Source organism: Oncorhynchus kisutch, linkage group LG22 (genome assembly GCF_002021735.2).
Source record: "Oncorhynchus kisutch isolate 150728-3 linkage group LG22, Okis_V2, whole genome shotgun sequence".
Classification (NCBI taxonomy): domain Eukaryota; kingdom Metazoa; phylum Chordata; class Actinopteri; order Salmoniformes; family Salmonidae; genus Oncorhynchus; species Oncorhynchus kisutch.
The window spans coordinates 17,441,010-17,465,045 of record NC_034195.2 but is presented as its reverse complement, the minus strand read 5'-3'; the positions used below and the strand labels follow the sequence as shown (position 1 = coordinate 17,465,045).

The following is a 24,036-nucleotide window of genomic DNA, read 5'->3' as shown; positions in this document are numbered from 1 at the left end:
CACACAGAAGACACCTCCCCCTACCAGTTCGACAGCAGTTGTCTACTGTAACCACCAGGGGGAGTATTATACACCAAAAGGGCACCACAGGGCACAGACACTCAAGAAGCATCAAGATTGTGCGCATCCTGAAATGATGGTCCGTCCCCCTGTGCAAAGTCAACTGGCTATTTTTACATGTTGTTTTAAAACGCATTTGTCATAGTAGGCGATTCTGTCGCCTATTTGTTGAAAATGAGCCCCATGATTTGATGTAATAAATAATAAGACATGCATTTCCTTAATGATCTTTAAATATTGTCTATAGATTCATTCACAACAGGTGGCAAACAAGTATAATTTATGATCGGTTAAGCTATACATATGAAATGCCACAGAATACTCTAGAATTCTACTCAAGGTTCATATTGTAAACTCGTGCATGGACTAATCGCTAGAATTACTTGTCTACTTGATGAGAGTAGTCTAGTATCTCCTGTTGTGCAATACCCAAGGTTGCAACCTCAAATAGCCTATATAAGGAAGTTTCGGTGAGTTTCGCTGTATGTTACTGTAGCTGTACAACAACTGCACGTGTTCAGCTCAACCCAGAAGCCCGTCCCAATCCTTGCATATCCATACCAGCTCAAAGGAGGAGGCGTGGATAGGGCTTTTGTTACCTGCATTAGAATACCTGCAGCTACATGGAAAGAATTTAAGATGTCGTCAAAGGAGAGGAACTGCAACCGATGTGTTACGGCCTCAATACAGACGAGGGGAGGAAAAGGAGGACATTGCACCGGGTGTAAATGTACCTGGCGCACGCAAGAACAAGTGAGAATACATAACTTGTCCTACTTTGATACAAAGGACGAAATATAAGAATGGTTCACCCGAGAACTCATCTTACTCCTCGACCCATCGCTCTCTCATAAGTGTTTTGTTGTCGAACTCTTTTAACAACCACGTTTTGGATCACCATCACTCTCTGTCTCACCTGTTACCCGTTGACTATGGATTTTCAACGGATAAAGATTTCAAAGGAGTTTAGATTTGATATTTTGGAAAAGAGAAGTTATATCTGCATCTGGAAAGGTTAGGATACTGTAGTGTTGCCAATGTGAACGCAAGAATGACCACTTCATTCTAGTGAATGGCCCGTCCCAGAAGCGGTTATGATCATGCACAGACCCCTCCGAAGGTGGAATTTGTACTTCTTGTGCTTTGGCATCATCTACTTAAGGCTTGGGTAAGTGTAAATGTAATATTTATATCAACTGCTTATACGTTTATGTTACTATCTTGTCAGTATTATTATTGTTGTTTTAAATATAACCTGCAACATGCTGAGCCTCATGGGTAATTCTGAATGCCCAGCCACATGTATATTCTGAATGCCCATATAAATGCAGTGTTCTTCTGCGGGCGGCAGACGGAATTGCCCTTTTGACCTCACTAACTTTTACAAACAATTTCTGACTTTTACAAACAATCTCAAAAACTCAGTGTGATGGCAGCCTAATCCATCCATGTCAGTGTTGAAATGAACCTGACACCCATAGCCATCAAGGGACAACGGCTGGATGTGCGTAAAAGCTGTGCCCATTGTGTTGTTGTTGTTGTTGCGCTTGGCCAAATATTAGATGAATTCATATTCAGTCTCGGTTGTGGTTCATCTGATCAGACTCTTGTTGGTTTTTGTCGCTCTATAGATCGTTTGACCCCCTCAGCCGGGCTCGTGCTCACTGCGGCATACCTTCATTAATAGAGGCAGCCTGGCTGAGTTGTATTTCCACATTCCACAGCCCAGATGGAGTTTTTACTTGTTTTGCAATAGCTCATCTTGATGTATAAAAAAAAACAGAGGAATTATATATGCTGTGTGTGTGCAAAAAGAAAAACGGGTATTGTTGTTGCATATATAGAAATGATATTACACAAACGGTTAGATCATTTTGTTTACCTGTCTCTGTTGTAGGTCTGTGTTGTCTGCAAGGTAGCCTAGCCTGATGGTTTGGAGTGAATTGATTAAAAATATATACGACCAGTAAAAAAAAATGTATACACAAAGTATGTAACGTTAGGATATTTCAACAAGAGTCAACCCTTGGACAGCTCAAGGTCCTGTTTTCTTTACCCATACATTTTTCAGGCTAGTGTTCCTCATCATCCATAGCCAGTCGTGGTTATCTAAACAAAAACAACAGGTGTCATCTCCCAGCGCGTTCCATTGGTGGGAGCTCACCTTTCCTTCTCCTACACAAGCCTTAAGTGAAATAGGCCTAACGGGGAACCTCCACAGGTATTCATATCTTAACAGTTCAAATAGGGAGAAAAAAAAATCACACCAAGTGAAGCGTGACGAGATATCTCAGGGTTTTATCAAGCCAAACCAGTTAGCTCATTCCCGCCGCGTTCTCCCCCCTTCTTTAGCCTGGGAAAATCTTTCATGATACCCTCTTCACACACAATGACTGGAGTCTACAGGTGACGAGTGACATCACTTTGTGCTGACGCGATGGTGTAGACAGAGTCTTTCACTCACCGGGTCCAACACCGAGATCGCCCTGTAGATCCTGTGTTAAAACCGCAGGTTGATGTTTATTGTCATGAATCTTGTCCCAGAAGCAAAACTGAGCGATTTCTCCTTATATAGGCCAGCTGGAAAGTCAAAATTGTCGATATTGTAACTTAAATGAACCTTTTGGTCTTAATTTAATGATAGGTTTAGACATTAGGTTTAGCAGTGTGGTTAAGGTTAGGGTTAGGTTTAAAAACGGATTGTATGACTTTGTGGCTGTGCCAGCTAGTGACCACCCTGCAGTGCTGCCTCCAGAACAAGATGAAAAACGCGAACCTGCTTTAAAACCTGCAGTAGCCTGCTCATTTATTGACAGGATAAAGTCATTAATAACACAACATACCAGGTGTTCATTTCTGTGTGGTTACGTATTAGGCTATCCACAACGTTTTTATTTTTTAAGCATTGGATAAAATGTGTGCAAGACCAATTGCTTTATGCACATTACGCACATACGTTTTTTTGTTGTTGCCTGATGATGTGTTAGTGTGAAGCAGTAGGCCTGAAGATGAAACAGTCAGTGAGTGCGCCAGTGTTTGTTTACTTTTGGGCCTGATTTGATGAATGAAAGGCAGCCCTGTCCAGGGGAGCAGCGGATCACTGTCACCCTATTGTCCTGCTGTGGCGCAGAAGTGGGCGGATAGCAGTGTCTCTCTCTGCCCAATGGCAGCCACGACACTCATGAGTGTGGAGAAAAGCACTTTTCTGCCATCCAAAATCCCTAAAACCATCATCATTCCGTCTCGGGAACCACACTCTATAACAGCCTCTACCGCTGAGAGATGACAGAGCCAATCTCCGCGCCCGCTGCACACTCACGGCCCTGGGACTGGGAGCTAGGAGCTGCATAGCACCGCCACTCAAGCGAGCACCGCAGACGCATCGCACCAACCCGGGTGTCAGCTCTTTGATTTTTGAGCAAAGGGGAACAAAAACGCGCGACATCAAGGATTTAAAGAGGACTCTATCCCACCATTTTTCTCACTCCACCAGAAAGCGGCCATTTGTTCAATGTCATCATGATCATCTTCTCCTCGCGCAGTGTACTACTGTCAGTCTACTATCCACAGATCTTCCTCATACTTACAAGTGGGAGCTACCTGTAAGTTGACTCAATCACCCGAACTCTTAGTTGCCTCACTGGTGTGATTTTGTGTTTGGAGACATACAAAGAATGGATTTCATTTTCGATTATATATACTCTGCTTTAGAATTGTTATTGTTGAATCTTTCTCCGAAATATTACCGCAGGTTGTTGGTTACGGTAGCCCATGTTTATGATGGATGTTTGCTTCACAGTGCACATGCTAGTCTAATCCAAACGGTTTTAATATAAAACATAGCCCACAACATGCTTGACTAGAACTAGTCATTTAAGACAACTAGGCTTTAGCAAAAATTGAGATATTAAACGATTTCGATCATTTATTTTTGTGCACTTGGGTGTGTATTTTACGCACCGACTTTGATGTATTGTTTTGTATTTCCCCACATTCGATGATGTTCTAGACGTTACCGTTTAAAATGACTAAAGGATACTCGAAATACATTCATTATCAATGCGTATGCTTCAGGTAGGTAGGGCATCCCTCCGGTCCACGTGGGAAACAACGGATGAAGTCGATGTTAATCACCTGACGTCTTATTTTATAGGCCTGTAGTTCGATGTGACACACTACAGTATTTTTTTAAATTTTAAGTTAGGACCCAAATCCTCTTTTACAACATTGTAATGACGGTTGGACACGGTTTCATTTGGCCACAGAGTGGCAGAGATGTTCAAGACAATTGAATGAAGAGTGAACGTTATTTCATTATTTCCCCTTTATGAATAGCTTTTACGCATGCGGCGTACCTGTCACAATTTGTGAATAGGGATTATGCTTTATGCATTACATCACCATAGTATTATGCAGATTTACCAAGTTACAATTTAAAGCCACATCTGGAAAAGTAGCTGTGAAACACCGGTCAATGACACGCACACGATTGAAAGTGGTCATAATTGTATCATTGAATTAAAATAAGGAGTTGCTCACGCAGGAGAACGTTTTATTTTTTCCTTAAAAATAATTACCGAACCATACGTTGTATCCATCCCCGTGCTGGAGACCCCAAACTTAATGTTAAAATAGATGTGGTTTATGGTTGCAGTTAAACGTGGCTATGATCTATGTTTAGTAGCCTATTCGTTTGCACATTATAAACTACATATATCATTTTGTTTTCATAATTTAAACATGCTTTATTACATTACAGTACCGCAAATGAAATAGGTTTTTAGGGATGAGGATGATTTTAAAGTGGAATAAGAAACACGGAGGAATGTGATCCCCATCCTCCACAGTGTTCCTTCCTCTCTCATTACATGTGCAGCTAAATGCATGTTAATCTAACAGGGAAATTCGGTTAACTACATGGGTGGCAAATGACTCATCCTCAGACAGAGGTATTAGTCAGAACACGCTGTCATTCCATGAAGAAATATGCAAATGTTAGGTGAATCGTGCCTTTAAAGTTGTGATTATTGCACCACCTCACCAAATATGATCAGTATAAGGTTTTTAAAATGGGGAACTTTGGAAATACGTTTTCGATTTCCATATTAAACCCTAGTAACATCAAAGTGGAATAAGACATTTCATATGAAAACAAGCTGCACTGTTAATTTGTTTTACTTACCCACAGATTTGCTATAACCTACATATATAACACAAATACATACAAGGGTGTTAGACTGGACAGTCAATATTTAAAATCTTTTCTCTACAGAAAGATTTGTTTTGACTTAAAGTAAATATTATGAATTGATATCATATCTTTAGTTTAGACAAATCTTGTAGATTTGATTCGTTTTCACAATTGCTATTTTGGCAAATTTGCCCAAGAAGCAATTCTGACAAATCTCACCAAATAAATCCACTTGAATTACCTGCATCGTGAGACAATTGTGGCTGAGATATTTCTCAGTGAAACATACCTGTGAGCTTAATTCTGTGTCACATCAAAGGCATTCGACTGATGGAATAGGTGTGTGTGTGTGTGTGTGTTTGTGTGTGTCGGTGTGTAGAACCATGCATCCCTCCCCCTTTACAACACCCTGTCATCGAACCCACCACATTATAATGTAAGGTTTGGGGGAAGGTTATTTCGCTTTGGTGGCCTGCGTGCACTATAAAATACTGTGGGAATCCCTGGATTTTCTATTGTTAACGTCGCTACATATTATAGCCTATAGCATATGGAGAATAATTGTTTGTAGCTATCAAAGATGATATAGCTGTATTATATATATATATATGTGTGTATATATTGTGCATTATACTTGTATTAATATACAGCATGGTTACCAATTTACATATTTAGCTTGTTTTCTCCCTTTGTATCTGTCTATTGGAGTACTAGCTGTTCCTGGACTGACACTGTGCACACAGAGTCGCCACTAAGCAAACATAATCGCATTTGTGCACTTTGATGCTGCAGGGATTTAACAGCTTAACTGAGGAATGCTCTGTTTTTGCATTGTCTCATGCTTTTGCGAGCCCATGTTAGACAGTGATGCTGGGAATTGGCAGGTGAAAATGGCCAGGCTATGATGATACAGGAGAGTAGTAGCAACATCATCATGTCCTCATTACCATTTTAACAGACAGTGAGCTGCACAGTGACTTGTTGCTGACCGAGGAGATACCCGAGAGCCATTACGGTTGTTGCTGTTGTTGTAGGATATTTAGGATCTATGCACATGATGTGATCCAGAGCATCTGTGTACATTCCTAGAGCATCAGTTGCAGTGCACCTGACCTCGTGAATAGTAGCATCACACAGTATATGAACCACACATTTAAACCACAAGCTCCATGGGGGTTGTTTTACGATAGAGGAAGGTTGGTGGAGCATTTTGATTGTTTTGTTTGGCAGACATCAAGGAACCAGAAGGTTTAAAGAGTTACGTTTCGAGCTTTGTGCTTCACTAATTCTTTGCTTTATATCTCAATTTCAGGTTTGAACGGATATAAATGGAAAATATACTGTATTTTCAATGATATTTGAGAGCGTTCTAATGGCATTTACCAGACATTTCACCTAATTTTCACCTAATTCTCAATGCCTGGTAATGGTGATTATGTTATCTTTGCAAAGGTCAAAGCATTGGTGAGCCTAATTTATCACATCATTTTGGATATGGAAAGGGGAGAGGTCTATGCTGCGTATGGTGTGGCAGATTGGAAGCAAGAAGGGATGTCTGAATCGTCTCCCTTGAACCATTGAAATCCTTTGCCGTTCCTTTTGAATTCACTGGACTCAAATGTTTGCATTTTTAAGCATCTTCACAACTTTTGCAAGGATGGAAAGAACTGACACTTACTCACATGACATCCATAGTACATTCTCCTCTAGTGCAGATGAAGTAGCAAATAGTGTGAATAAGAAAAAGCTTTTGCCAAAGATACATGTCACGTTGCAGTTATAGTTTAATTTGAACATGTCATGTCGTTTTGCATTCAAGGTTCATTTTTTAGTCTGGAGACAGCTAATGGAGTAAGAGGCATAAGCTTTAACCAGCACGAAAAACAAAAACGCATAGAAAATGTCTGCACTCACTACTGTAAGTGGCTCTGAATAAGAGTGTCTGCTAAATGACTCAAATGTCAATGTAAGCTGACGCACAACCCAAATTGTTTTAAGGAGGTGTTGACTAACGGAGAGTAAACTATTAAAAGAAAGAAAGACAGCTAATCAACAGAAGAGAAACATGTTAGGTCAACATTCACTCTTTTTGTTCTTTGAGTCATAAGGGCAGTATGGTTTTGTTCCATAATCCTTTTGAAGGGTAATCCACAAATGCAGTCGACCTCTTTCTCTCCCTCTCTTCTCTCTCTCCCCCTCTCTTTCCCTCTCCCCTCTCTCCTTCTCTTCCCTCTCTCTCTCCCTCTCTTCTCTCCCCCTCTCTCTGACCCCCCCCCCTTCTCCGCCCTCTCTCTCCCTCTCTGTCATTTTTTTGCTGACACACAACTTGCCTGCATCAGCCTGCCCTGCTTGTGGTAAAGCCCTCGGAGGCCCTACGTCATACATCAAAGCTGGCATTCGCCTTTATGCTCTTTTTTACTGCTCCTTGTCTACTGACATGTTTGAAAGGCATGTATCTGCAGGGTTTGGATGGCTATAAACACACTGATGGAGAAATAACCCCATTTGTTAAGCCGTCTGTTTTCAGCTACTTGACTCTTCCAAACCCATCCAACATGTGTCACTCCCAAAGTGATGATCAGTAGTAGAAGCTCCATGGTGTCTTTGTCATGGGTTAAATGACTGCTACATCTTTACGCTTGGAGGAACAACACTTCGTCGGGCGTGCAGGAGGGCTGGTGTCGGAAATCTTGCGTACTTGCCAGGCATACAGTGGCATTGCTCTATGTGGATAAATGAACGAAGTCTCGCACGGGAAATATATTTATAGGCGGTGTGTTATGCCGCATGTGAGCTTTGAACTCATACATATCAAATGAAATAAGGATAGCATAGTTGTGTGACGTCTTGGTTGAGAAGTGAACCATGCCTAAATTTGAGAGGCCCAGTTACAAATGGAAGGCACGGTTGTGCCGGTGCGCGGCTTGCCCATGTCCGGAAACAATTCTAACCACGTTACCTAACAATGAACGCAAAACCCCAACTCATTTCTCTACAATCACGAGCCAAACCAACGCGGAGAGGCACATGGTCAGCAAGCAAATAAACACAATGTCACTTTCTGCTTTGGATCTGTTTTACCATACGGTGTAGTTTTATTATTCAGCTTCACATGGGATAATATGGTTTCAGATGCTCTCTTTGTTTCACCTCTGATCCATGAAATTGTAATATTTTTAGCAAGACAGCACTGAGTGCCTAAGGAATCCTGGTCTGGAGAGGCCTAAAGTCGATGTAATGTGACTCAAGTCTATGTGTCCTCCAGTACCGCTAACTGACTATATTTGTGTGTGTGTGTGTGTGTGTTTACCTCTCCATCCATAGGGCCCTGTCTTCCGTGGTGGCGTTGGGTGCCAACATCATCTGCAACAAGATCCCTGGGCTGGCCCCTCGCCAACGGGCCATCTGCCAGAGCCGCCCGGACGCCATCATCGTGGTGGGGGAGGGCGCTCAGCTGGGCATCAATGAGTGTCAGTACCAGTTTCGCTACGGCCGGTGGAATTGCTCCGCCCTGGGGGAGAGGACTGTCTTCGGACAGGAGCTGCGAGTAGGTTAGTCTGGGCACCTTGGGAGAATTCGTTGTCTTCTGTACCGTGGACTGACGCTGTAATGTCCACAACTCTGAAAGGCATGTTTGCGGACATAGACCTACTGTAAAGGTGTGGCGCAATACGTTTGCTACATTTGTGGGGAGGCATAAGGCTGACGTTTGAAGAGTTCCTTTAAATCTTATTTGCAGGGAGGACTGGATTGCAATGGTAGTCATTGATCATTGCTTTCGGGCAAAATATTGAAGCTGTGATGTAAAACAGGTTACATTTTGGATTGAGGATGTCACCATCTCCTCCAAATGGTAGCCTGAGAGGAGAACTCAATCCACTACCAAGCCCCGACCACCCAAGCCTCTTCACAAGCCAAACCCAAGCTGCACACATCACAGAGTCAAACATTAACCAACTGCACACAAGAGTCTTTGACTCTCTATTGTATAACAATACACGTTGGCAAACTCAAACTCAAGATGACTTCATATGTTACCGTTACGACAGATTGCAGTCCGATGTGTCCTCATTTCAATTCACACCGTTACATTTCTGCAGCGTGGCTTGATTTCTTTTGACTTATGATTTGCGTTGAACTTCTGGTTAAAAGCATGCCATACATTGCTGGCTGCAGCAAAGTTATGGAAAGGTTACCAGAAGCACCAAAGTCTAATGGGGAAAAAGTATGGTTGAAAAATGATATAGCAAATGAGGAGACAACTAATGGTATTATTGTAGAGAACTTTGTTGAACAGAAATAGATGGACACATCTGTTGTTAATCTTAGGAAATTGGTTGTGTCCATTGCTTGATTCACGTGTGTGTGTGTGTGTGTGTGTGTGTGTGTGTGTGTGTGTGTGTGAGTGTGCGCGCGCGTGTACAGACAGTCAGAACAAGCTACAAGCAGACAAACATTTACGGGGGTTTTGTTTGAAACTGAATTCCGCAGACCTCTTTTGTATGGCTTTTTTTTTACAGGGACTTTTATACATTTGTTTCATTTAGAAATGTTTGTCGCTGTTAAAGTGCGGTTCGACTATGCATTTAATCCAATAGCTCTGTTAACAATCACTGCTATTTAGGAGCGGCTGACTTCGCTCCAACCCCTCTAAAAGCGTTTCTCTTTGTTGTAAATCTGGCACTTTTGTAATGGATCTCGTCTCATTTTCTTCTGCGTTCAGCATCCTTTTTTTTCACATTTTCTTTTTTGCTTCGTTTCAGGGAGACGTGAACTGAACAGTACCACATGTCACGCCTTGCTTTATCACTGAGAAATCGATCAGGTCACTGATACTGCATGTGAACTACGCTTGTGTTTTTAGAACATTTGTATAAACTATTCGAACTACTTGACTCATGAACCAGCCACATCTCTGGTCAAAGCCTTTAGTTAGTTATTTAACTTTAGGCGGATTCTTTCCTCCATCCTACACCCCCGGAGAGAGAGAGAGGGAACCTCTTCTCTAGAGGAGGCAGAGATGAGGCAGATAGATTTTTTCTCTCGTACTGTGCTACCATACTTTCCTCCATGATACTCACTGACAGCGAAGCCAGGGATATTTCACTACACTCTCTCAGAGCTACAGCCAGAGAGTGGGTACTGGTACTGTAGAGATTGACTCATACTGGTTAGTGATTGGCTGCTGCCATGGCCAATTACCCGTGAGATCAACCGCTCCAGTACTGTAGGCAGAAAGGTCAGTGGATGGATGTGACCATTTATTGAGTATTTATCTCAGGGTTTTATTGTCAATACGCCATAGATTGTTTTTGATACTAATTTGATTTGTGCATGATGAGAGTAGCCGTGTTCTTTAATTATGTTGTATGTATGACAGTGGTGTTGTTCAGTGTGGTATATGAAGTCATGGAATACACCTCCTCAATAGACAAATGTTACAGTCCGTCTCCTCCCGAATCTGCAAAATCCCACATGATCATAATCAACTGCAAGGAGAAAAATGCATCTTCCACTCCCACTGAAGTTTTTCATTCAAATCCCCCAAATTATGAACACTAAACCATTCCTATTCTCAATGATCCAGTCTTAGTTTTGGATCGGAGATGCCGTTGTTTTCTGAAGAGTTAAAGATCAGCGAACCACAAGCCTAATGCTTTCTCTCTGCGCTGCTTGCACTTGGATGGAGTCGGTCAGTTTGGCCGGGTTCCGTGGTATTACATTCGGTTTCCAAGAAAGTACACATTAATAGTTGGGTTATTGAGTAGGACAGAACCCCAAATATCTTGATTCAAGGAAAGATTCTGTTGAAAAAAAGGCCATTCATTTGATATTTATTTCTGTGTTATTATACTGTAAATATAGATATATACTGCATATATATATATCCTTTATCTGCCGATGCTACCGCAGCCTTCCTTGACACTGGCATCTCTGTTAGTTCGATGGGACTTTAAAGGATGGATGGAAATATGGATGGAACCATACTCATTACGGTCACGTCCTTCAACAGTTCCTCTGTTGTGCAAAGAGTCGTTGGCTCTCCTGTTATGCTCTAACTGACACATTGGAGAACAAGGCCATAAACACTGGATGCTGGGTATTAAAATATGTTTGTGTTTCCTCCTCTGGACACAGAAGCTATAGCAATCTCACTCACTCACGTTGTCATGTGCCTTAGCAGAATGATATTGGCACTGCTCTGTACCTTGAGCCCATAAAATGTGGAGTGAATTATCCCGTGCTAACAGAAGTGGGTGTTATTGAGTGGTATATTACCCTCTATTAACAGTAAATAATACAACTGAAGTCAGATCCATCATCAATGCAGGGAGGGGCTATGGGTAGGCAAAGCAGATTGTTGCACTGGGGCTGGTCGGAGACGTGGAAAAGGCCAGGATAAATGGCAAGAGAGTGATACTCAGAAGTAAGGTTTTAATACAGCGCTGAATAAAAGTGATGTATGGTGGGGTTGACTACAACCATAATTCCAACCTTAGTATCTCATAACCTGTGGGAAGTCAACACCTTATCAGTTTTAACACGGCTGTCTACTTTGGCCTGTTGCTCCCTGGTCAGTTAGGATGAAAAATGCCATCTTCAATTGGAAATAGTTTATGTAATCTCATGTGATATACGGTAGATTGTGGAGAGCATCTACACCAGAGATATCCTGAGCCCCCGAGCCTGAGCACCTTCAGCTTTAACAGCTTTCACAGCCTGAACAGAAGAGCAGAGCACTTGAGGTTAGCGATTATAGTATGAAAATAGACACCTTTCAACGGCTACACTCAGCATCAAAGGCAGACGTAGGCCCCGTCGTATAACTGCCCTGCTCTGGTTACTTTCTGTTTAACTTTCCAACCAGTTTGTCACCATAGTGATTCATGCTTTTCATCTCAAAGAGGTTCTTGTTGTGCTCAGCGGTGAGATATTGCAAAAGTTCAATTACTCTGGCCCCTGGCTCATTGCACAAGAATGGAGAATGGATGCAGGACAGGGGCAGGTGAACCTCTCAGTGCACGACATAGGAATGCTGCTTTAATTTCATACCAACACTAGAAGCCCGGGCTGGGCTGGGGAATCCACTTGTTAGAATCTATTAGAGACTGGAGAACTCAATCTACATCCTACATTTAATGACAAAGCAATGCAGTAGTAGTCCCTTCGTTTTTTGTTGTTGACCAGATTGCTTTTCACACAAAAACATCTATTCAATCATCAGAGAGGAGAAGCTGTCAGACTAGCAGGCCGTTCTGCTCTATGGGCCACATTGCATTGCCTCCTGTTCTCGCTGCACCTTTTCTTAGAAGTAGCAGCCTGAAGGCAGCCGACAGACAGACAGGCAGGCAGTGAGTTGAGTTATAGCACTGAGCCTGACTCCATGAGTACAACTCTGGAGAGAGGCACTCCAAGGCACGACCAGCTAGGAGGCAAACGGACGGCATGAAAAATGCCTAGCAGCTCCAACCGGCTGGTTAGCAAGCGAACGAGAGGTCTGGGGGCTTTTAAAAGAGGAAAAAACTTAACTGGGGTGGAATGTGAGAGCTGGTGGGGGGTATCAGGGAGGGGATGGGGGTGGTTCCGTCTCTATTTCCCACTCGCCTGGGTGCATACAATACAGTATCGTCTCCACAATGAAGCGCTCTCTCACTCCCACACATCCCCCAGGGGGATGGGGTGAGGGTTGTAGAGGGGGAGTGCTACTGCTGCCCAGCGGCCGGGCGGCTGGGGTAGGGCCGAGCCAAACAGACGTCTATACAGATAAAAGATGTGGAAGTCAGCAGGTTCATTGGAAGCCACTTGAGAGGAAAGGGTTAGGACAGGCACATACTTGATCAGGAGCTGAAGATGCAAACTACTACTCCCATAAACAGACCAGCTCCCCCGGATCAGACATCAGACAGGGAGGGGGAAGGGTCACAGTCAACAGATCGCCTCGCTCCATAAGTCAGACTGATTAGAGTGTTTTTTTTATCTCTGTTTAGAAGTGGGCTGAACAGAGGAAAGGTGAATAATGTTCAAGTTTAGACTTAAACAGGTGACTCACAAGCAAAATGGTGTACATTTTTGCAACTGGTCAGATGCAGAAGATTCTTCTCAATTTTCTATGTGTTTATTTAAAGGAATGCTGTGCCTGTGCACAGAGCATGCATTTTCTGCAGTATTTTTGGCAAATGTTATGCTAATATCAGCACGCAGCATAAATGTATAAAATCAGTGATGAGTTGGTTGGGGTTGTCTCTCGTTCCACAATGGAGGTTGTTTTCATGAAAATCATGATTTTCTACAAGTTGCTCATGCATCTGTACATTGACAACTCTTGGAAGGAGTGCTATCAGCTATCATCAGTTTAAAGGATTCCACTGTTATACTGTGATGTACTATATGAGATTGAGCTGTCATAGGCTAGCTAAGCTCAAATAAATAATGTCTTTATTGGCGATTCAGTCCAAATGAATTCATTGCCATGTAATGTCTCCCAATTATGTCACATTATTTCCTGTGGTCCTTTTAATGAGATAAGATGCTATCATTGAAGTAGCAATACATTTCAGGTGTAGATTTGTTATTCTTGGTCATTTGCGGGTTTTAGTGCCAACAAAGAAAGTATAGCTTTGTCTCATGTACTGTAATATAGCTGAAGGTCACAATTGCAGGGCAACTAAATACTCCAATTATAAATGAATTGGTAAGATTTCCTTCCTTTTCTCAGAATCACTTCATAATTTGTGGTGAAACTGTATCTTAAAAGAATGCAAACACAGACAGTATCTCCATAGAACCTGATCCTAATTATGAGTGACTATCCTCCCAAACCTAACAATGTATTTAAATGCACTGCTATGATCAAAACATACACATATGGTTTAATTTATGCATGTGTTGCATGATTTCATCCAATTTTACGAAATTAAAGGAAAGGCATTTTGGGATATTCATTATGACCAGCTGAAGTTTTCTACAACCACTCATTTTTTTCATTTAAATGGAAAAGTCAAATACAAATCTGAAAAGAAACATATTCCCTTCAAATATAAACTTGGGGGAACCCCCCCCCCCCCCCCCCCCCCCCCCCCTCCAAGGCATTCTAAATGTAAAAGAGCATAGAGAGCCGGTCAGAAAATGTCAGCCTTTACAAAGTAAACACTATAAATTAGTCATTGAATCCCAGGAAGGAGTGACTATACATTATCATATGATAGTGGTCATCTATTTTTTTTCTACGTTTATTGGCTTGTCTTCCCTCCCCATATTTTACATCCAACATGACTGGTGGGGAGTGAAATGTAGTAATTAAATTCTTGCTAGAATAATGATTTGATGCCCCATCTGATTGCAAAAGTCTCTGCTGACACACAGCTCGTAACCTAACACATTCCATTCCACAGCCAAGTGTTTAACCAACCCATCCTTGTTTAATGTAGAGAGGAAAAACACATTTTTTAAGACTGTAAGAGCAACGTAAGTGGATGCTTTGACACCGATGAACTTCTCCAAAATGATCATTCATCACTTTAGTAGTACACAACTACAGAGCCCATTCCTTTTAACTTCACTATTTATAATAATATATGCCATTTTGCAGACACTTTTATCCAAAGCAACTTACAGCAATGTGTGCATGCATTTTACCTATTTGTGGCCCCGGGAATTGAACCCACAACCCTTTCAGTGAAAGCACTATGCTGCACTAACTGAGCAATACTGGACCACTCTCCTCTTCCTGTTGGCTATATTACTCTCAAGCAAATGATTGCAATCAAAGCTGATATGCTATCAGACTTTCTACAGCGTTATCATGGAAAGATGAGAACGCTTTAGAACTTGATTTAATGTGCAACGTAAAGCCCGCACGGCGCTCAGTAAACGGAGACAACTATAGCCAAGTAACTCATATCATGTGGATAACCCTGTGCAGATGATGCGTGCAGTGTGCTATGCGAGACTGTTGGCGAATAAAATACCTATGTTTGAAGCCATCATCGTGTGGGTAGGCCTAATCCGCTGGCCGCTCCTCCCCGTCAAGCCACGGAGGCCAGGGGAAACAGAATGGGGCGAGGAATTTCTGATGGAAACATGTAGAATGTGTATCACCATCTGTAGGCTTTATCAGGGTCATTGGAGTTGATCATTGGAGTTGATCATTAGAGTTTATCACATTGGAGTTGATCATTGGAGTTGATCATTAGAGTTGATCACATTAGAGTTGACCATTAGAGTTGGTCACATTAGAGTTGATCATTGGAGTTGATCATTGGAGTTGATCATTAGAATTTATCACATTGGAGTTGGTCATTGGAGTTGGTCATTGGAGTTGATCATTATAGTTTTTCACTTTAGAGTTGATCATTGGAGTTGATCATTGGAGTTGATCATTGGATTTGATCATTAGAGTTGATCATTGGAGTTGATCATTGGATTTGATCATTTGAGTTGATCATTGGATTTGATCATTTGAGTTGATCATTGGAGTTTGTCATTAATAGTTGATCATTGGAGTTGATCATTGGATTTGATCATTAGAGTTGATCATTAGAGTTGATCAGGTACTGTGCTGTTATGAGTCTGGCTGTGTTCCACTACAGTGTGGGCTGTATCTGTAGCCTTTATCAGGTACAGTAGTCTGGCTGTGGGTTGACCTTCAGAGAGTGGGTTGTTAGTCCCCAAGGCATGGCAAAGGTTGATATGTGTATCACCATCTGTAAGCTTTATCAGGGTCATCAGGATCTCTTCCGCCTTAGACACTGGGCAGTGTTTTCCATAATGCGTTTGTTGCCTAGGCAGGCCTCACCTCCTACGTCGGGGAACCAGTTGTGTCTGGTCCCCACGGCTGCTCTCTCTCTCCACCTACCCCTCTCCCCCTCTCTCTCAGACAGCATGGGGGTCCCCTCTCACTTACAGAGTATACTGTTTGCTGACAGGAGCTGCGTGTCCTGGCCTGCCCTACCCCTCGGCCCCCCGGGGGCCTGATGCCGTGGATAACCCGCGTGGTGTTATCGTCCGCTGGGATCTGTGTCCGTCTGTGTCCGTCTGTGTCCGCCTGTGTCCGCCTGTGTCCGTCTGTGTCCGCCTGTGCCCGTCTGTGTCCGTCTGTGTCCGCCTGTGTCCGTCTGTCCGCCTGTGTCCGCCTGTGTCCGCCTGTGTCCGCCTGTGTCCGTCTGTGTCCGTCTGTGTCCGCCTGTGTCCGTCTGTGTCCGCCTGTGTCCGTCTGTGTCCGCCTGTGTGCGTCTGTGTCCGTCCGTGTCCGTCTGTGTCCGCCTGTGTCCGTCTGTGTCCGCCTGTGTCCGCCTGTGTCCGTCTGTGTCCGCCTGGCCGCCAGACGCGGGGGAACAGGATGTGAGAGGATCAACTGTAATCTCAAAGCGCGCTTTGTTCCACACAATCCCAGCACGGACTGTATTCACTACACGCAAGTCGGCAGAGCACATTTACATGTGCCAACAATCACAGCACTATTGAACATTAAAGAGAGTTGATTGAGAGACAGATACGGAGAGGTTTTGGAGGTGGAAAATGTTCAAGAGGCTTTAACCCCTTATTGAGGTGACAATATGAAAATGGGAGACTTTGCATGTTCTTAATGTCAGGATGATCAGATATTCTCTGAGACTCCAGTGAGTGGTTGAGTTACAGTTTAACCAGTACATTGAATATCTAGGCAGCGTACTACTTAACAGTTAACACACAAACAAGATGCCAATCGTTCAAATTGACTAGAACCTCTAACAATGACATCAAATGAATGACTTTCTGAGTTGCTCAATTAGATGAGGTCTTGAACTGTCCCGACTCATTACGGGATTTTCCGTTCAAGTTAGTTTAATGGATTTTGGCACGTTTTTTTTGGGCAGAGTCATCATTGTGTCAGAATCTTTATCTTCACCTCGGGGAAGATAGATGGGAGAAGTGCGGGCACATGAACAGTGTTCCAACTGTAGTTCTTAGAGAGGGAGATTGGTTGACATCCCAGTATTTAAAACCATTATGCCCCGAATGCACTCACATTGTTTTTCAGTTCTAACTAACACTTAACTCGTTCTCTCTTCGTCATCGTTCTATGGACCAGAACTTAAGACTTATTCCGCCTGCCTGAGTGTGTGACTCCCACAGCATTACAGTATATATACGCGCTTTGCAATGTGAGTGTATTCAGTATGTACTTCTGGTAAAACAATATTACTTTATTGTACAGGAACATGGCTGCACTAATTCCTCTAGCTGCAAACCTCACGGACCACAACTTTGTCTATAATTTGCTCAGAGCATATGTTCATAGCAACGGTACATAAAGAGGAACGAAAAACAGTAGTACAGAGTGCATTAGTCAGCTCGGGGAGAGAGAGATAGAGAGAGAGAGAGCAAAAGTGAGAGAGAAGGAAAGAAAGAAAGAGAGAAATTGGTTGGTATACAAAAGCAAGGGTTTTCCTCTACTGGGGCCCTGGAGAAAGAGGGGAAGTAACAGCACCAGGGCACTGCAATCTCACTGGGTGCGGACTTCACTGTGTGTGTTGTTGTTTTGGGATGTACAGTGTGGAGTACATACATGTATGGCATAAACTTCTTGGGTTATCATTGGAAACACTGATTTAGTATTAGTATTTAGTTGCCTTTCCTTTTTTTGGGATAATGCTCAACCCTTTTCCTAGTGGCACTCTGACTCTCTGAAACCGCAATGCCTTTTCATGCCTGTGTGGTTGCAGTTGAATTGCAAACACAAGCAAACACAAACCACACTGCCTAACTGCAGCACCTTGTGGCTACCAGCAGGTGCCACCTTTTTTCTTTGTTCCAAGTTCCAAGTCAATGATTACATGTGTGCTGTACATTATGGGCTCTCAGTCTGTGCTTTAACAGATTACTTCAAACTAGAACTATATAGAACTGTCCTCCTCAACTGTAATGCTTCCATGCTGTAAGCAAGACACTCTTCATCTCTCCTCCTCCAACTCCTCCTCCTCTCTGAGTGCATTTAGAGACAGGGGCCTTCCTCTCCGGCAGCCAAGGCCTCCCCCCCTCTTTTACAGGCTCTTTGCTTGTGTGTAGAGGCCACTGGTCTGCACTGCTGAGCTTAGTGTGTGTGTGTGTGTGTGTGTGCGTGTGCGTGCGCTTGCGTGTGTGCAAGAGTATATCGATGTATCTGTATCTGTCTGTGTGTATGTGTGTGCGTGAGTGTGTGTGTGTGTGTGTGTTCTGGCTCTGCTTTGCTTGGGTTCCCACCCTGATTCCGTCCGGGGCCCACTCCCCTCTCCCAGCTCCTCCTCCTCTCTCTTTATCCCTGTGCCCCGCCCCAGAGCAGTGATTAAGTCATTCGTGTGCTCTGTGACTCACTGGGACAGCTCTCTATCTGACCCACTGAGGTATAAAGAACTGGAGACTGCGTCCGAGATGTCCGACCATTGTTGTCAACGTAATCTACTCACGTTCACATATGCCGATTCATGGACCGTCTATGTCCAGGTTGCATCCGGTTTACGCAGCCCAACTTTACATGTGGATACAGGGGCTGCGGCCCAAACGTGAATTAGACAGCCCTCGGACCTCAACCCTCAGCCCTTGAATGACGTTTGCCATCGTCACGACCGAGTGTACCTTAAATGTCCCTTGCCCAAGCGAGGGAGAGTGATGATCGGTGGGAATCTTGTTGAGCCTAAAAACAACCAATCTGAAGCTATTGATGTACCTAGCAAGCTAACATAGCTAGCTAGCACTCCTGTCAGGTAGCTGGCTAGCTAGTTTTATGGTCTTTTATTCCAGTATATTTCAGAGTTCCAAAAATATGTTTATGAAGTCACTTTGAGCATCATATCCCCATTTGCCACCGCTAAAATAAATGTCATCTATAGATTTTTGTCTCACGTGCCGAAAATGCAGCGTGTTGATTCAATTTGACACTTTGCAGCTACTGGAGTTTGACATGTGACTACAGTTTGCTTTGAATTATTGGTCTCATCAACCCCAGAAGTGATTAAAGTTGTTCACTCTCGCCCTCAAGCTAATTTGAGGGCCGATTGAGAGACTTTTGTGAATTGGACCGCCACATAAGATGTCAATCAAACTGCATCCCGTTTTCGACCGGGATTCTCCTGAGGGAAAGTGGCTAGCGCGAGGGCTGAGGGGGTAAAAATAACACGATTGGACCGCAACCAGGGAGGGGAGCGACGATGTCGTCACGTCATCCAAAAACATGGCAGACATTGGATGAATATAAAATGTTAATGATGGGGGGGGGGGGGGGGGGGAATCATCCTCAGCGACAATTATTTGAATAATTACAGTAAATGGATGTTTTGTGCACATAGGTAATGACTAAAGTGTCTTATTAGGAATTTTTCGGTCTGACTTCTCTAGGTGACCACCTATAGAAATTATTTCTGAACCCGGGACTCATTTAAACTGCAATACAAGACTGAAGGTGCAGTCGAAACCATGCTTCTATAGACCAGAACTCTGGCCCCTTGGTCTGATCCCCTGTACCCCATCACGTACACAGCTCCAAACAAACACAGGCTCTAAAGAGTAAGCACATTGCCAGTCCATAGCACAGCGATGGTTAGTTGTAGTGTTTCCAGGCAGCACAGTGTCCAGACCAGAAGCTCAACAGAGGGCCAGGGGCTGGCAGTAACCTCAGTACTTGTGAACCAACCGTGGTTTCTACGGCGACTGTCCCCAATGTGTCCTTTCTGTGTCCCTTTGTGTCCTATTCTCCTCCCTTGTCAACAAAATCAACAAAGGCCAAATGCTTACTTATGAGCCCTTAACCAACAATGCAGTTTAAAAAAATACTGATAAGAATAAGAAATACAAGCAACAAGTATTTAAAGAGCAGCAGTAAAATAACAATAGCGGGACATTATACAGGGGGTACTTGTACAGAGTCAATGTGTGGGGGCACCGGTTAGTTGAGGTAATATGTAGGTTATGAGTTATTAAAGTGACTATGCATAGATGATAACAACAGAGAGTAGCAGTGGTGTAAAAGGGGGAGGGGGGGACACGGCAATTTAGGTGTTCAGGAGTCTTATTGCTTGGGGGTAGAAGCTGTTTAGAAGCCTCCTGGAGCTAGACTTGGTGCTTCGATACCGCTTGCCGTGCGGTAGCAGAGAGAACAGTCTATGACCAGGGTGGCTGGAGTCTTTGACAATTTTCAGGGCCTTCCTCTGACACCGCCTGGTATAGAGGTCCTGGATGGCAGGAAGCTTGACCCCAGTGATGTACTGGGCCGTTCGCACTACCATCTGTAGTGCCTTGCGGGTTGATGCCGAGCAGTCGCCATACCAGGCATTGATGGCGCAGCTTTGGAACATTTTGAGGATCTGATGACCCATGGCAAATCTTTTCAGTCTCCCCAGGAGGAATAGATTTTGTCGTGCCCTCTTCACGACTGTCAAGGAACTTGAAGCTCTCAACCTGCTCCACTGCAGCCCCGTCGATGAGAATGGAGGCGTGCTCAGTCCTCGTTTTCCTGTAGTCCACAATCATCTCCTTTGTCACCAGGAGAGCTTTGCTAGTGTAGCCTAGCACTGTCTGCACTCTCTCCGGCTGTATAACTCCATTGCTGTGTCATGTGAAATGTTTGTGGTGCACTCGCCTCCGGTTTAAACACAGATTGATGTAAAAGCGTCCTGCTACCACATACAGAAATGTTTGGGTTCATTTGATACGGCAAGACATGACAAACAAGCAGATGCCAGGCAGTGGTCCGCTTATGCGAAGGCCACACTCTCACACCCACTCCATACAAGGTGTATTCCTCCATACAGGGTGTAGCGAGCCATCCTGTATCGCCCTGGGATGTTGACTGGTACCTGCTCTCAGGGAAGAGCTTGTGCCTTCCTTCTCTTTATGGCCCCGGGATGTTGACTGGTACCTGCACTCAGGGAAAAGCTTGTGCCTTCCTTCTCTTTATGGCCCCGGGATGTTGACTGGTACCTGCTCAGGGAAAAGCTTGTGCCTTCCTTCCCTTCCTTAGTTTCCATCTTGGACACTGTCACAGACACTTGCCACTAAACTCCATTAAACATCTGGTTTAATATTCCCCTATTCTTCTCCCCAGACTGTTCCAAGTTCATTGAGGTTTTTCTGGTCAGTCCAATTTTCCACTGGCAGCAGAGAAGGCTATCCCAGGGTGGTTCTTCCTGGAATCCTGTCAGGACTCTGGGGCCTGCTGCCTCTTTAGCCTTTTTCTCTTTCATAAACCACATTCCTATTCATCAAGCGGGGTCTCCGTGTACACAACTCCCATTCATACTGTACATCTATTTGAGCATCGCGCCCACAGCACACCAACACAGCGTTGAACGTCTGGCTTATCAATACAAAATAAATCACCTCACGGATCAATGATGAAACTTCATCACCAACACTACTCCATCAAACCTTACACTCACTGATACTCTGAGACTCCAACACAGACATGGAGCACCTGAAGGTTGCAGCATCAAACATCTCCATGGAAGCAGTGCCAACACTTGTTGTTCTGCTAGCTAGTCCAAGCATCAAGCAGCTTCGTAGGCTCTTGGGTCTGCAAACATTCCCTGCACAGTTGTAAACAGTCTGATTCAAGAATACCAGTTGTGTGAATTAAAATGTGAATAAAGACATGCAAGCATGATGTTGACATCATTGTGTGATGGATAATGCTGATTCCCACAAACGGAGCTCCCGAATGTGCATAGGATTACTGCAGCAGAACAAAGTGGGTGCTGCTTTCCTACCATTTTCTCTCGTTACTAGACTAAGCCCTCTTAGCGTTGGCTGGCAGTTCCTTGCAGGGCCATAACTATAAATGAGGACACCGAGGTTTGGACCTCAGTAAAAAAAATATAAAAAAATAGAGAAAATATACATTTTTACACATCTAAATATTGCTCCCAGCGTCGATCAAAGCTCAGAACACTTATACTCATGATCTACTGACTTCTGATTGCACCTGCCTCTTTGCGAATGAGTGAGACACGAAACAAACTACCCCAACTACCTCAAATGTCTCCGGGCTCAAGTTGGCAACTAGAGACGCTGCTGACAGTGTGTTTGCGAGATGCTGGACAAAAGGCCATTTTAAAACCGACCCACGACTTCTGTGTACAGACATCCACCAAACAAACAAAAACTGCCTCTCGGAGAATGAGTCCACAACTGGTAAATAGTCATTTATATGTCAGTCAGTCAGGTGGCTAGCTGCCGTAGAGACTTCTATGGTAGTAACATTTAAGGGCTCCGGCTAGTATTACTTAGCCAGCCAGAAGGAAGAACTAAGCAGCTAACATTAACCAGAGCCTTCTCATAATAACTTTGCTTTACAGAGAGTAAATTACTGAGACAGACAGTGATGTGGCGCTCATTGGTGAGGCTGAGGCAGACTGCAATGCATGCAGGAGGAAGCAGAGGAAACAGAGAGAGAGAGGAAGCAAGCAGAGAGAGAGGTTTGTAATAATGGTTCCTAAACTGGGGGTCAGTCCCCATGTGGGGTCCCCTGAGAAAATCTGTACCAATCTTATCAAACAGGTTAGTAACTTAAAAAAAAAAATGTATATATATGTTTCAATATGAACATCTCGTCATGCAATCAACATGCAAACAATACAGTTCAAAAGTTGTGATGACCTTTTCGTTTATATCGGTGGTTGTTCATCTTATCTCGATCACCCACTGCAGTTCATAGTTTATCCACCTTTTGTTTTTACCACTACATCACTGATATTAATACAGAATCGTAAGTAATATTGTAATCATTCGTGTTAAAGTGATAAAACGATCATCTGTGTGCTACGTTGACGTCTGTTTGTGCGGAGCTTGATCAGTGTTGCCTAGGAATAGACACACGTGAACACTATGCAATTTGAGAAAAGAGATATCTATGCAAAGATTTTATGATTTTATGCAATTCTTCCTTATAACCGACTGAACAGTTGCTGATGCTACGTGTCAGTGTGAATCATTTCTCATATTTCCCCTCTTTCAGGGGTATAGCATTACAATTGTATAGGTAATAGGTTATGTGTTTGTAGATCGACTGAGGTGAATGAACCAAGGTGATAATGGCGGGGGTAAATTTTGCTTGTTTTTCCTGTTTTCCAAATAGCATTTTAAAGTTGTTTCATTGTATAGATATGCAGTAAATGAACTTCAACATTTAAAAAAAATCCTGGGACCTCACTAAAACTCAAACCCTGGTTCCAGAGCCAAAAGGGGGTGTCAACCAATACCAGCCCACCCAATCATCATCATTTTCCCCATGAGCAGTTTTAGTGCAGGCAGAATGGCCCCAGAAACAGGCCTGCATCTATGGCACAGGGAACCACCCTTCCTACGCTGTTTTTACCATTACACTGCCCCGCCGTGTGTGTGTTCGGTGTGTGTGTGTATTCTGAGTATGTGTGTCTTTGTGTGTGTCTGTGTACATGTGACGTTGTGTGTGCGATTCTGTGTGTGTTTCAGTGTGTGTGACTGTGTACATGGGACGTTGTGTGTGCGATTCTGTGTGTGTTTCAGTGTGTGTGACTGTGTGCGTGAGGTGGGGATAGCTCAGCAACAAGATCTCACGGTTTTACCCGTTTTGATTCACATTCTGATGTTTAAACATGTTTCTCCAAACGTCAAATTTCGAAGTGTTTTAAACATCCCAGATTGCTCCTCCTACTCCACATCATTCCAAATAGTTAGGTTAAGGGTTCAACTTTTGGGATTAAAACATTAAGTTTAGGCATTCATTCCCGAATGGTTAAGTTAAGGGTTAAGGTTTGCGATATGGTTAATACCCCCAAAATGCAAAACCAGTGTCT

The 24,036-nt window shown here is 43.5% G+C and overlaps 1 protein-coding gene across 2 annotated transcripts in view; it reads left to right on the top strand.

The window, feature by feature from the left end:
- The first annotated feature begins 563 nt into the window (after positions 1-563).
- LOC109866814 (protein Wnt-7b) overlaps positions 564-24,036 on the top strand; it is a 34,257-nt gene continuing 10,784 nt past the window's right edge. The window contains exons 1-2 of one of the 2 annotated variants that reach the window (XM_020455661.2): positions 564-1,228; positions 8,576-8,802. In XM_020455661.2, the coding sequence (XP_020311250.1) occupies positions 1,155-1,228; positions 8,576-8,802 (301 nt within the window). In that variant the 5' untranslated portion in view covers positions 564-1,154. Of the gene's footprint in view, positions 1,229-3,193; positions 3,663-8,575; positions 8,803-24,036 lie in introns of those variants that run through there. The other variant, XM_020455659.2, reaches the window with a different exon arrangement.